Source organism: Populus euphratica, unplaced genomic scaffold, assembly GCF_000495115.2.
Source record: "Populus euphratica unplaced genomic scaffold, PopEup_1.0 scaffold85.1, whole genome shotgun sequence".
Taxonomy (NCBI): domain Eukaryota; kingdom Viridiplantae; phylum Streptophyta; class Magnoliopsida; order Malpighiales; family Salicaceae; genus Populus; species Populus euphratica.
Genome location: NW_011499898.1, coordinates 1230286 through 1244508, shown reverse-complemented (window position 1 = coordinate 1244508; position 14223 = coordinate 1230286). Strand labels below are relative to the sequence as shown.

The 14223-nt window shown below is 35.1% G+C and overlaps 1 protein-coding gene and 1 non-coding gene across 3 annotated transcripts; both read left to right on the top strand.

Annotated features, from left to right (window-relative positions):
• Positions 1-7312, top strand: LOC105132430 (uncharacterized). 2 transcript variants are annotated; one of them, XM_011035941.1, is made up of 8 exons: positions 1-432; positions 1855-2268; positions 2528-2645; positions 4870-5179; positions 5381-5453; positions 5806-5896; positions 5974-6053; positions 6968-7312. In XM_011035941.1, exons 1-8 carry the CDS (start codon positions 376-378, stop codon positions 7112-7114), a joined length of 1290 nt encoding a protein of 429 aa, XP_011034243.1. In that variant the 5' UTR covers positions 1-375; the 3' UTR covers positions 7115-7312. The 2 variants fall into 2 exon arrangements, with proteins under 2 accessions (XP_011034243.1, XP_011034244.1); XM_011035942.1 differs by having other exon boundaries at positions 2-432; positions 4873-5179.
• A 1599-nt stretch (positions 7313-8911) lies between these two features.
• Positions 8912-8983, top strand: TRNAP-AGG (transfer RNA proline (anticodon AGG)). Its single transcript has one exon. It is a non-coding gene; the product is annotated as a tRNA-Pro (tRNA).
• The last annotated feature ends 5240 nt before the right edge of the window (positions 8984-14223 follow it).

The following is a 14223-nucleotide window of genomic DNA, read 5'->3' as shown; positions in this document are numbered from 1 at the left end:
AGAGCGAGTCGCAGCTGAATGAAAAAGATGAGAGTAGGCGACGATGGCTTAAATGCAGGATAGAGAAAGATGACTTCTCTCGTCTTTTTCGAAGCCACCATAACAGTGTTATGTTTCTACTCCATAAATTCTTTTTGAACACACGTGGAAACGCAGTAACATTACAGCGACGTTAACTCTCTCTCTCTCCCCATTTTTTTCTCTATTCCTTGATTCTCTCTTTCTCAATCTTTGTTGTTTAGGTGTTTTTGACCCTCTCGCCCTATTTATGGTTTCAATTTACTAATATTATTCTATATTGATGCCCCTTTTGAGATTATTCCACAATCTTGAGGAAATTTGTCAAAACGAAAAAGAAAGAAAGAAAAAGAAGTAATGCAGACAATTCAGCCAGGAGTCAACAATGGAGTTGCTGATGGTTCTCCAGCAGAGGTTGGTTGGTCCTATTGAGTCCCCCGCCTTTTTAAAATCTTTAAAGAGATTTTCTTTGCTTGTTTTACTTAAAAACAAATAAAGAGTAGGTCTTCAACTTTATGTCGTCAAATCTTTATATCAATCTCTATCTTTTAATGGGGTTGGCGAGGTTTTGCTGCTTAAATTAATTTGATTGTTGGTATAATTATTGGTTGGTTTGCCTGAGATATATTGGATAGATACATAGATTTTCTGCTTTATTTTATTTATAGAACATTTGCTTTAGGGTATAAGAATATTTTGAACAAAATGTGGTGTGATTACTGCAAATTTAGTAAATTCTGGGTTTAGCCCCCTCACTTAACTGTAGTTGCGCGAGCCATGGAGTGGAATTCATGTTTCTGGGAAGTGGGAAAAGCTATTTCAGGTTGTCATTAAGGTTTGAGACGTCTATATATGCATAAAGCTTTTGTGTATTTCAGGCTATAAGAACATGAATAGATCCTTGCTGGTGATGAAATGCCAATGAGACAGATGCTGGGATACATGAGAGTATTATGTCGTCTGTTATTCTGTAAATTTTAGTGCTTGCAATGTTTTTGGACAGCAGAATTATGAAGAATTCATTTTCTTTTTGCTTTTTGGCATTTAAGTGATAGTGCTTCTAGCAGTGAGGTTTTAAGATGACTGCTGCCCATGGAATATGTAAAGGAAACCTGAAAATACGTTAAGAGGTATTTCCTGCTTATATCTGATGGTCCCTAGTTTGCATTCTTAATTTTACAGCATTGCAAGGCCTTTCTTCTTTGCTGGAGTAGTAGAATAGTATTATAGTAGAGCTGTTTAGGAACAATCTGTTTTTGTTACTTCTAAAAATTGAATTGAAACTGATTCTGTGCAATTACTTCGCAGCTCACAACTCAATACATGTCCGTTCTTTTTTTCAGTTTTGGCCCCGTTGTTTGTATGAACAGCATAGTTTTGGAAGGAGACTGGTGGAAATCATTTCCTAACCACGGTATTCAATTAGATTTTGTTCCCATAAGAAATGTGAATTATGTAGATCAGTAAAACCACATGATTCAAGTAATTAACTCCCTTCACCAGTTGACCCAACTTCAAAGGAAGGTGAGAAAGGAAAATCATAATGGAAATGCTTAAAATTTAACCTAATTTTGATAGCTGTCTAAATGTATTCTATTTCTCCCACATTCGTTTGAAGACTAAAAAAAACCTAAAACTCATTCCAAGAAAGCCGGATATCTATGGAGCTAAGAATTTCCTCAAGGAACAAATTATATTTATGCATCTGGTTCATCTGGTGTTTGCAAGATTCACATGTGATTGTAATAGACTTGTCATTTATTCTGTTCTGGTGTGATATTTTTTTCTGGAAGCTAGTAAAGCAAATGACTTGGATTTTTCATGTCCCACTTGCAGGCTGATCCCAAAAATTCAGAACCCTCAAATGGAGAATTAAATCCAGAACCAGGTGAAAGACGCTCTGATCTTTCACTTCAAATCCCCCCTAGGCCTGTAGGTTTTGGCAGTAGCTGTAGTGGGAAAGGCTTACTCCACTCTCAAAATTCATATAAAAGCAATTCATCAGGAAGCTTGTTGCAGACTTTCAGCTTTAAGCGAAAACCTGCTGCCCCTGATGGTGAGAAGAGTTCTCTCCTTAATTCAGACAACACAACAGCTCTAGATAGTCCTATTATGGCCAGCTTCAAGCCAGCTTTTTCTTGGGAAAGATGCACTTCTCTTCCTGTCACACCTGCATCAAACTTGTCCCCTTCCCCTTCTGTTTCCATGCCTGATTCAGCAACAATGCCTGGTGAATCTCATAAAATAGAAGTAAGCTATGTTTGATTTTCGCCGCTACCTTGTTTATGAACTCAAATCTTAATTCAAATTGTTTAGATTTTTTGAGAGATGATCCAAGAAGCAATTATTCAAGCAAGTAATTGTTGACTCCATATATATAAATATAATGCTTCAAAAAATGTTCATTATGATCTCTCTTTTTTCCCATAACAAGAAACAGAGATTGCATGGTTTAGTAGCCTAGGCAATTGTTGAAGAGAATAACTGAATAGTTTTTTTTATCTTTCAGAAAGTGGCTGGTCATGTGATTCCAAGGTCCCTTTCTGTTCCTGGGCAAAATGTTGTTATTGTCCGACCTGCATCTTTCGCTACTCATGATGAGCATGTTGTAACAGATCCTAGCAATGGTATGTACTAGCACATATGTTGCTTCATTTCCTTATTTCTATTGCTCCTTAAAATCATTGCTTTATGAAGCTCCCTAACTTGCTCCTTCAACTCATATAATTAGGAATTGCATAATGTGACTAAATTTAATGTTGTAGATGGGTTAATTGATGAGATCTTTGATCAGTTCTATTTAAGTTCCTCACCTTTTATGTTTTTATTTTTATATTTTTGTGTTTGAAATTTTGTAAACCTAATAAATCATAGAAAATTTAAAAAATCAAAGGAGGAATACAATAAAAATAATTTTACCAAATGTCATGAGATTTGAGAAAAAACTTGCCATCAAGTTTATTGCAGAAATTGAGCTTTCCCATGTCAAATGAATAGACATAGACACTAGGAATATACTCATGCAACTAACCCTTTCATAAAGCAACTCGTCCTTGACCCCATCCTTTTAAACATACTATTAGTGTTTTGGTTGGGCAAAGAAAAACCTCAATCTGCTGAGGTATTTTTCTATCCCTAGGAAGTCCACGTATGACTTCTTAATGGTTGCAAAATCTATGAAATCTAGTTATTTAAAGACATGTCCTCTACATATTGTTGAAATAGGTTCCACTAAAATTTTCCTTTAAGCTTATTTCCATAAGAGAAAAATCCTCCATTTCTTGTGGTCACAGGTAGTGGCTTTATCAAATTTATTTGCATCATTAAATTTGGAAGTGTCCATGACAACCTTTTGAAATCTTTACTTGCTAAAAAGACCATCTCACTTGTACATTTGTTTTCCTTACATGATTTGTTTGTTAATAAAGTCATCACATGAAGCAGCTACTTCATTTACTATTATGTAAGCTCCAATTGTAGCTTTAGGCTTCATAAATCACATTGTAATCCATGGGAATAAAACCATCTCTTACCTCTCATCTTATACGACACCTTTTGCTATCAAAGTATCTTGGACTTGTTTCCATCACGAAGAAGCTCTTCCTTTCAATTTGTTCTCAGCCAATTGCGCAATCTTCCCCTTTGATAGTCTTGCATATTTGATTATTCTATCACAATTAGCAAGCTACTCTATAAGTTCCTCAATACTCAAATCTCTGTTGAAAGTTGCCAACATCAATCTTCAATTGAAATCTGTTGGGATCATAATTAAATCTATTATACTTGTGCCTATTATGATCGTCAATCAAAATATATTTAGCGAAATTTGTTGTCTTATTAGCAAGCAATTCTGTAAGTTTCAACACTTAGGTCTCTGCTGAAAGGTGCCAACATCAATCTTCAATCGAAATTTGTTGGGACCACAGTTAAATTGTCATACTTGTCCCTATTATCATCTTCAATCGAAATTTATTTAAAAGCAAGAACATGAAAAGGCTGACTATGAGCTCCTTTGCTAGTGCAGCATCTATTGTATCCATGATACCTGTTTGCATCTAACATCAAGACATTGGGACTTTCTTCGGTCATTGCAAAATTCTCAATGAGTGACTCTAAGTAACTGCCATACCTATGGTGTATCGATGCTGTCCTTTGGACTCACACAGTGTCTTGGATGGCTTTCATCCCTTGAGGTGTTTCATTGGGTTGGTTGCTATCACTCATCCATCAATCAAGCTGAACTTGCTCTGATACCACTTGATGGAACATGCAATTGCACTGAAAAATCCTAAATAACAAACACAAAAAAGGTTAGGAGAACTCACAAAAATCTTAATTATTCATCAATGTTTTGATTGCCAAAGGACTAGTACAACTAGGAAACTTATTAATATTAAACATTGGAAATGGAATAAAATCTTAAAATAACTACCAATTTTCTAATAAACCACTTGTTTAATTAAACAAAGCTGAGAAAAACTAAAAATTCTTAAAATTAAAAAAAGGAATACAATAAAAAACAATTATGCCAAAATTCATGTGATTTGCATTCTGCCTTAGAGAAGGGGGGCAGGGTGGTATTGTTGGGTAGTCCAATGAAGATGCATAATTCAAGTATTTTAGTACCTTCTATAGGTCCTGATTCTGGGTTCCCATTGGATGCTATTCAAACTTGGTGTCTTCCAGTCTATTACTTGGGAGTCATGGACCCCATACTCTTAAGTGTTGTCATCACTTGGTTTCTCTGGTGTAATCTCATCATATCAGATTGTAATGTCAATGAATTCTTTATGCCTGTGATCCTTGCATTGCTATCCTTCCACCATATCCTTGAGTAACTTTGCTATTTAGCAGATCAAATAACACCTGTTCCAATGCAAGCTGATGATGAAGAAATTGCTGAAGAGGAAGCTGTATGTAGGATCTGTTTTGATGTATGTGAAGAAGGAAATACACTCAAAATGGAATGCAGTTGCAAAGGTGACCTTAGACTTGTACATGAAGACTGTGCAATTAAGTGGTTTAGCACCAAAGGAAACAAGTATTGTGATGTATGCGGGCAAGAAGTTAAGAACTTGCCTGTAACTTTGCTGCGGGCAACAAGCTTAGCCCAAAGAAATAACAGACAGGAACAGAGTCACCAGAGGTTGCAGCTAATAAGGTAATACAAGCTGTCATCATAGTCATAGATCTATTTGCCTTATCTTTAATATCATGATTCCACGATGTCCTTATGCATTACATCCTTGGTGAGAGAAATGTGCTTCAAGTTTCAGTCACAGCCAGTTAGTCATGAATTTTCACTTTCCACTTTCGACTTTCTGCTAATTTTATTTTTTAGTTATTATGATGTTTAATGCAGTGCCTGGCAGGACATTGTTGTGCTTGTCTTAATTAGCACCATATGCTATTTCTTCTTCTTGGAGCAAGTGTTGGTATGTTGTTTTCCTGCTGTAGAAAAATGTAGAATTAACAAATTTATATAGTTTTGAAAGCTAGAAGGTTCGATTATATCTTGTTCTGATGAGTTCTACTGTATACATACCTGTTTAGGTTCATCTAGTTGGTTTGGGTTTGTTGTAATACTGTGCTGATCAAAACAAATAAGACTGTTGACTAGGTCCCTGCAATTATGATCTGAAGAAAGCTTGCCTAGGCTCAGAAGTAAAAATAAGAGAGCATAATGGTGATATTGTATGGAAAATGTTGAGAAGGCGCATGACTAGAACTTTTTGTAGTTTATCTTTAAGAGCAGAAATGCTGATCATGTGTATTAAAACTCTGCAGGTTGGTGACATGAAGACTCAAGCAATTATAGTTGCTGCACCATTTGCATTTACATTGGGCCTTTTGTCATCTATCTTTGCGGTCATTCTAGGTATATTCTGAGCCTTGAATTTACAAAACTTTTATTTTAATTGGAGTTTTCATGCAAAATGTTTTCATGACTTGCAGCAATCAGAGAGTATATATGGACATATGCTGCACTTGAGTTTGCATCTGTTGCCATCACTGTCCACATATTCTACAGTATGGTGAGTCATATCTGTTAGTTCATTTCATAACCGTGAAGATGCAAAGATAATCATGGTTAAAGGCACGGGATATGCTGGATGAATTACAGATAATCATGGTTAAAGGCATAGGCATTGCTGGATGAATCAAATAAGACAAGCTTCAATTAAGAATTTAAGATAACTACAAGTTGAGTCCATTCTTGGAACAAATTTCATTAAAAGCTATCATAATCTAGGTTAATGATTTTGTTTTGCATTCTGGTTATAAGCTTGACTGACCACTGCATGTGATGATCAGGTACCATGTGACCTGAGATTTTATTTTCTTTTATTGCAATGTAATTTCTAATAGCCAGAGCTTGTGGTCTGAATGTGTCTTTCTCATGTTCTCTTTCCTGGCATTGCTTTGCTTGTTCCTACTCATTAGGTTAGTGAGGAATATGATAGTTTGTTTTAGCCAAACTTAATTCTCATCTCTGTTGAATATTTTGGTCTCCCAAGTGGTGCAAATTGCCCTGGCTTGAAGGTTCCCTAGCTAGAAAAGAAGGCAAAATTTTTCTTTCTGGTTTCTGTAAGTAAATAATTAAGGGAGGAAAAAGCAATGCATTAGTTATAAACCATAAAACGAATAAAAGGCATTGATTATTCAAGTTGTTGAGCCTATGAGATACAGAAAAGCTCTAAATCAACCTGCATGGCAATGGTGGAAAAAGAAAAGAGATGTTGGTAAATTTCTGCACCATGTATTTTTTTTTCTTTTTTGAGATATCATGTAACAATCTGAATTCCTTTTACCTTACCATGTCAAGTTTGAAAGTTCATAAGTTCATGACGACTCCCAAGCCCAAATTTGCTAGCATTATTGATATTGATTCATGTTGATTTGAAGCCTGGATTATGCTGATTGAATCATCTGAAAACTATTGTTGCAGCTTCATCTGAAGGTCATTTATGCGATACTCCTTTCATCTGTTTTGGGCTTTGGGATAGCTATGAGCCTCAACTCATTGTACTTTCAATATTATGCTTGGCGAGTTCAGGTCGTTCAGAACCAGAACCAGAACTCGAATCCAGTATGAGTTGGTATCATAGTGAAATGAGGTCTAGCATATTATGCTCGTGATATATTTATGGTGTGCATATCTGTTGTTTCTCACCACCCAGTTAACTTGGAAACAGACTAAGAAATACCATACAGTAAGTTCTTGTTCTTAGACAATTTCAAGGTATGTTGCCAAATGAAGGAAATTCACATGCATGATCCCTTGCTTTGTCCAGATCTTTTCTTTCTTGTGCAATGGGCTTTGTTTTTGTAAATATCATGGAGGATGAAAGTGCTTCTGGACATGAAGCTGGAGAAATTATTTAACACCACTGGCTTGACGATTGCTGCTAATGGATGCCCTAGGATACAAATTTCTCCATGTACCAAAACCAGAAAATACAACGTAAGGTCGCGTAGGAATTAAAACCGGCTTGGTTTATGACTCGGCCCAAGGCTTACCTATTCGCCAAACCGGGCTAGGTTTAATAATTGTGTTAGCAAGTTTTGCTTCATTTATTTTCATAATGTGTTCTCCTCTGTTCAGTTTAATTTAGTTTAAAGCATTAAAAACTTGTCATTTTAGGAATCATTTTGGATAAGTAAGACAGTGACCTACGTTAGTGCAATCCTTGCTTCATTTTCCTTTCCTAGGTTTTGATCATAGGTTAAGGCTAGAGTTAGTTATCCTAGTATTTCAGTTTGATTCAACCTCCAGTGATCAGGAGGATGTAATGATGCCAGGGAAATTTGAATCAGTTTTTTCTTCTTCTTAGAGAATAAATATAAATTTCAATGCCTTTTTAGCTTGTGCTTTTTTGAAGGTAAACAAGTTCTCTTCGTACATGTATTATTCAATTATATTTAACGTTTTTCATTAATATTTAATTAAAATGCAAATTTGGGTGGCATGGTAGTCAAACTCGGCTTGGTTTGTGATTCAGATCAAGACTCAGTTAATTTGAATCAATTAAAACAATATAATTTCATTTTTAAAAATAAAAAAACAATGTCTTTTTACAATAAAAATTAAATTGGATTTTGATTAGGTTTGGGGTTAATTTATTAAATTAATAATTCTTGACTCTTTTTTTTTCAGTTTGGTTGGGTCAACTAGGATTCAAGTTAACTCGTTGGGTTTTTGTCTTTAGTTAGGTTGGGTCAACTGAGATTCTAGGATTCAAGTTGACTCATCAGGTTTTTCAAGTTCTCTTTGGGTTCTTAAATAATTGGAACCTAATTGCTCATTTTGGGATCACAAAACTGTCTTTGTAACAAAATTAATTCCGTTAAAGCTCCTAATGTCACTAAATTGGATATTTACTGAGGGTTTACTGAAGTGATTTTAATATATTTTGCCCTAATCATGGATCAATCAAATTTAGAAGTAATACAATTGCTAATAATATTTTGAGAGCATAAGCTTTTCAGATTTTTGTATTTGAGTCTCTATTTTTATTTATTTCATTAATGTTTGCTAACTTTCAAATTTTTTTAATCAATTCCTTTTGTAAGGTTGAAATGCTAATGTTGTCGTTAAATTGACACATGGCACACTAATATATTCATAGATTAAAAGTGAATTTTTTTTAATTTATTACTAATTAAGTATTTTTTTATGTTATTTAAATGTTTATAATTTCATTTGTTTTAATTTAAGTGTCTTAACTTTCAATGATTTTATTTTACAAGATAAATAAATAAATAAATAAATGGTGGTGAGTATTCCTTTATAGTGTGAATTTGTATTTATAATTTTTAATATGTGCACAAGTGGAGAATATGGAATGAATATATATATATAAATAAATAGGTTGTTCGGAGGATCATCAAAGGGCATTTGGTCTAGTGGTATGATTCTCGCTTAGGGTGCGAGAGGTCCCGAGTTCAATTCTCGGAATGCCCCTTTTCTTTTTCGTGGATTCACTTCACTCAAGACGAAGCTGTTGCTTTCGGGGGGGCACAAATCAAGCCATTGTTCCGTACAATTTGGCCCTTTGAACCTATAGCACGGTTTTAAACCTGTAGGTTTTGAAAATCTTTGTGCGGCTTTGAAGCTGGAGGTAGTAGAGGATAGGCAAAGGCTTGCAGCAGCCTTTTTTTGCTTTTTCTTCTTTTCTCACTGAAGACAGGCACCTTTTTTTTATTAATTCAAGAACATAAAAATAAAAAATAAAATGTCCACTAAATTTACAAGCAACCAAGTTAAAGTTCCCAGGAGAAAACTGGAATTTTGTTCCTGTCATGGGTATTAAGCATGAGAGGAATTAGAAGAAAATACGCTGCAAACAAAATTGAGTTCGGCCTAATCATGAGTATTTTCAAGATTAAAATCTAGAGCGTGTTCAATGCATTGGTTCAACCTTACAAAAGAAATACAATCACTATTGAAGCATGATAAAACAACAATCTAGCAAAAATATACAGCATTAGACTTGTCAACCTGTGATTTCAATTCAGGGCAAAATAATGAACAGGCAATGCTGGATGATCAAGTTCCCAGAAGCCTCCGAGACTGCCACACCTTTCTTCTGTCAGTCGAAAAGCAGGAATTTGATGGGAGAATCTAAGCAGCTCAGTACAGAGAAACTCCCATGGCAAGCACTTAACTGAAAACCATTTTGATCAAGGACTTCCTCCGCATCATATTCACAATTTTCCAAGTCAGAATTTTTAAATCTCAGGGAACAAGTTCTTGTACAAAGACCAAACTTCACCTTTCCCCGGCAAAATGGTGTTTTCATTTTTCTTACCAGCAGATTCTCCAGTCATGCAATTGGAAAATAAATCAGTAGATGAATAGGACTGCTTTTCCATTTTTTGCCTTAAGAATCCGCAATATATAGGCATTTCCCAAATTCACTCTGACAAACCTTGGTCAGAGTGAATTTCATAATTTGACCATAGTACTTTGGCAAGCCATCCTCATCACTGAACGGTGACCAGATATGACCAACCTGGAACTTTTCAATTGATTTCTCGGCACAAAGTAGAAAAATTCTGGTTCTGGAATTTCAAAAGCAACTTGAGCAGAAGCTCAACTACTGCTGCCATCTCCTGTGATGCTGTCACGATCATCCTCAGATAGAAGAAGGGTCCCCTTTGTTAGTTGATTGTTTTTTAGAACTGCAGCGTGTCTAAGTATCAGAAAGTATCAAAAATTGTTTTATGCTTCCATTATGTTTTTAGTTTGTCCTAGTCTTTAGAAAATGGTTAGTTTGTTGAAACATGTTGCTGTTCATGGCTTAATTCTCGGTTTCAGTTTTTTTTTTTGTTTTTATATAATGTAAGCTAAGCTTGTTGCATAATAAAATTGAATTCCTAGTTTGCATTTCATTGCCTACTTTTCTATCTTTCTCCTGTCTTTCTTCTTTTTGCGTATCTATAAACTTCTACCTTTATTATACTCTTTCCTTTCTTTAAAAGTAACAAATTAGTATCAAAGTAGTTTTCATAAAGGATCTATGTGTGAGCTTGACGTATCATGGAAGCTGAAACAAGTTTCTCCTCAATTACTCCACTAGTGTTCAATGGAGAAAATTACTACATTTGAGCAGTACGTATAGAGACATACTTGAAAGCTTTGGATCTTTTGGAAGCAGTGGAAGAAGACTATGATGTTTCTTGTACTTCCAAACAATCTCACCATGACACAGATGAAAACTCATAAGGAGATGAAGATGAAGAAGTCGAAAGCCAAAGCATACTTGTTTGCTGCGGTGTCATCAACAATCTTCACAAGAATAATGTCTAGTAAAACAGCCAAGTCTATATGGGATTACCTTAAGGAAGACTATGCGGGAGATGAAAGGATAAGACGAAAGCAAGTTTTAAATTTGATACAAGATTTCGAGTTGCAAAAGATAAAGGAATTTGAAACAATTAAAGAGTATTCATATAGACTTCTTGAAATTGGAAATAAAATCAGGCTAATCAAATCTGAATTTAGTGACTCAAGGATTGTAGAAAAAATCCCTTTCAAAGTACCTAAAAGGCATAAAGCGACAATTACCACCTTGAAAAATACCAAGGATCTATCAAAAATTTCTTTGGCAGAATTACTTAATTCCCTATAGGCACAAGAGCAAAAACGACATATGAGGCAAGAGGTTAACACTAAAGAAGCTTTTTTTGCAAAACATCACGGAGCTTTCAAAAACAAAAGGAAAGAGAAGAAAGGTCAAGAGGAAAATTCTTTTACTCCTGTTTTAAATAAGAACATAAGCAAAAAAGGAAGCTTCAAGGATAAATATCCTCCTTGCCATCATTGTAAAAAGAAAGGTCACCCTCTATTTAAATGTTGAAGGAGGCCTTATGCAAAATGTTTAAAATGCAATCAAATGGGACATAAAGCAGTAATTTGCAAAGGAAAAGCTCAACAGCAAGAAGTTGATGCCCAAGTTGCAGAACAAGAGGATGAAGATCAGTTTTTTGTAGCATCCTACTTTGCAAGTAGTAGTTCGACTGAAAGTTAGTTAATTTACAGTGGTTGTACCAACCACATGACCAATGACAAGAAACTCTTCAAAGATTCGAGGCCAATTGACATTACTAAAGTCAAAATTAGCAATAGTGATTACATCTCTGTCAAAGAAAGAGGGACAATCACCATAACCAACATTGCAAGCACAAAAACAATTTCTGATGTTCTTTACGTACTAGAAATTAATCAAAATTTGTCATGTAGGCTAATTGATTGAAAAAGGCTTTAAAGTGATCTTTAAAAATAGTTTATATCACATATTGGATGTCAACAGTGAGGAAATTCTGAAAGTGGGAATGAAAGGAAAAAGTTTTTCCTTTGATCCTATCAAAGAAGAACTTGTTGCATTCTCCACGAAAGCTTGCAACACTAAGATATGGCACAAGCGACTCGGTCATTGTCACTTACAAAGTATGCAACTTATGTAGGAAAGTGAACTCACAGTTGGCTTACCAACCTTTAAAGATTACTTACCGAATTGTCATGCTTGTTAATACAATAAACAAAATGGGAGACCATTCCCAAATTCATCTTAGAGAGCCACTCACAAGTTATAGCTAATCCACACAGATGTATCAGGTCCTCAAAGAATTGAATCATTAGCAGGTAGTCGATATTACATTGCTTTTATTGATGGCTTTTCAAGAATGTACTGGATTGTTTTCTTGAAATTCAAGTCAGAAGTAGCTAGAGTTTTTTGAAAGTTCAAAAAATGATAGAAAATCAAAGTGGCTGCAAAATTCAAGCTGTAAGGTCAGATAATAGAAAGAAGTGCACTTCAGCAGAATTTAATATGTTTTGTGAAGAAGTTGGCATTGAACACCAGCTTACTGCTCCTTACACTCCTCAACAAAACAGAGTAGGTGAAAGGAGAAACAGATACATAATGGAGATAGCCAGATACATACTACATGACAAGGAGTTGCCCAAAACATTTTGGGCTGAAATAGCTAGTACTGCTATTTTCTTGCAGAACAGATTACCCATCAAGGTATTAAAAGATAAAACTCTATTTGAGGCATGGTATAACTATAAACCTTCACTCAATTTTCTTAGAGTATTTGGTTGCTTATGTTTCTCTCACATTCCACAGGCCAGGCAGGATAAACTTGACAAAAAGTCAGAACCACACATATTTATTAGGTACAGCTCCTCCTCAAAGGCATATAAGGTTTATCAACCTCAAATAGGAAAGATAATTGTTGGTAGAGATGCGTTCTTCAATGAAGAAGAGAAATGGAATTGGGAACAAACAAAAAAGACATCCACGAGCATGCAAAAATCAAGTCTTTCTTCCCAAACAAGAGAAGAGCAAGCATCAGAACAATGATAAGAAGAATTGGAGGATGATCTATCAACTCGTGGAACAAGACAACTCCATGATATTTATCAGAGATGCAATGTGGCCATTTATGAACCTGCTGGTTATGAAGAAGCTATTAAAAGATCAAAAATGGCAAAAGGTAATGGATAAGGAGCTGTCAGTGATAAAAAAGAACAAGACTTGGGAGCTAGTTGACAAGCTAAAGGATAGAAAAATTATTAGAGTAAAATGGGTGTTTAAAACCAAGCTCAATACAGCTGGGTCCATTTACAAATACAAAGTCAGGCTTGTTGTCAAGGGATATGCTCAAGTCTTTAGAGTTGAATACTCGGATACATTAGCCCTTGTTGCTAGATTCCATACTATTCGGCTTGTGCTAGCTGTAACAACTTAGAATGGGTGAAAGATGTTTCAACTAGATGTAAAATCTGTTTTTTTGAATGGTATTTTGCAAGAGGAAATCTATGTTGAACAGCCCGAGGGATTCATGAAACAAGGTGAAGAAGAGAAGGTCTACTTGCTAAATAAGGCTCTATATGGCTTGAAACAAGCACCTAGAGCATGGTATAACAAGATAGATAAGCATCTGTCAAGTCTAGGATTTCAAAAAAGCATGTCAAAGGCTACTCTTTATGTCAAATGTAAAGAAGACGATCTGCTTATAGTCTCTCTTTACGTTGATGATCTCTTAATCATTTGTGGCAATGCCAAGCTTGTTGAAGAGTTCAAAAGGGAAATGATGAAAATTTTTGAAATGACAGACCTTGAACTCATGGCATACTTTCTGGGAATGGAGATTAAATAGTTAGAAAATAAAGTTTTCATTTGTCAAGAGAAATATGCTAAGAAAATTCTCAAGAAGTTTCATATGGAGGACTATAAGACAATGGCTACTCTAATGAATCCAAAGGAGAGCTTAAGCAAGGAGGATGACATAAACAAAGTTAAAGAAAGCTATTTCAGAAGCATGATTAGTTGCCTAATGTACCTAACTGCAACTAGGCCAGATATTCTTTTTGCTATAAGTATTCTCTCATGTTACATGCATTGTGCTAGTGTAATGCATCTTAAAGCTGTAAAAAGAGTCATTAGATATATTAAAGAAACTGTTGACTTTGGTGTAAAATTCAAGAAGTGTCAAAACTTCAAGTTGCTGGGATTTTTTTATAGTGATTGAGGTGAATCCATGGATGACATGAAGAGTACATCTAGGTACTATTTTAGCCTAGGATCAAGAGTTTTCTCATGGAGTCCCAAGAAACAAGAGACTATAACACAGTCTGCTGCAGATGCTGAATTCATTCCTGCTACAGCAGCAATGAATCAAGCATTGTGGCTG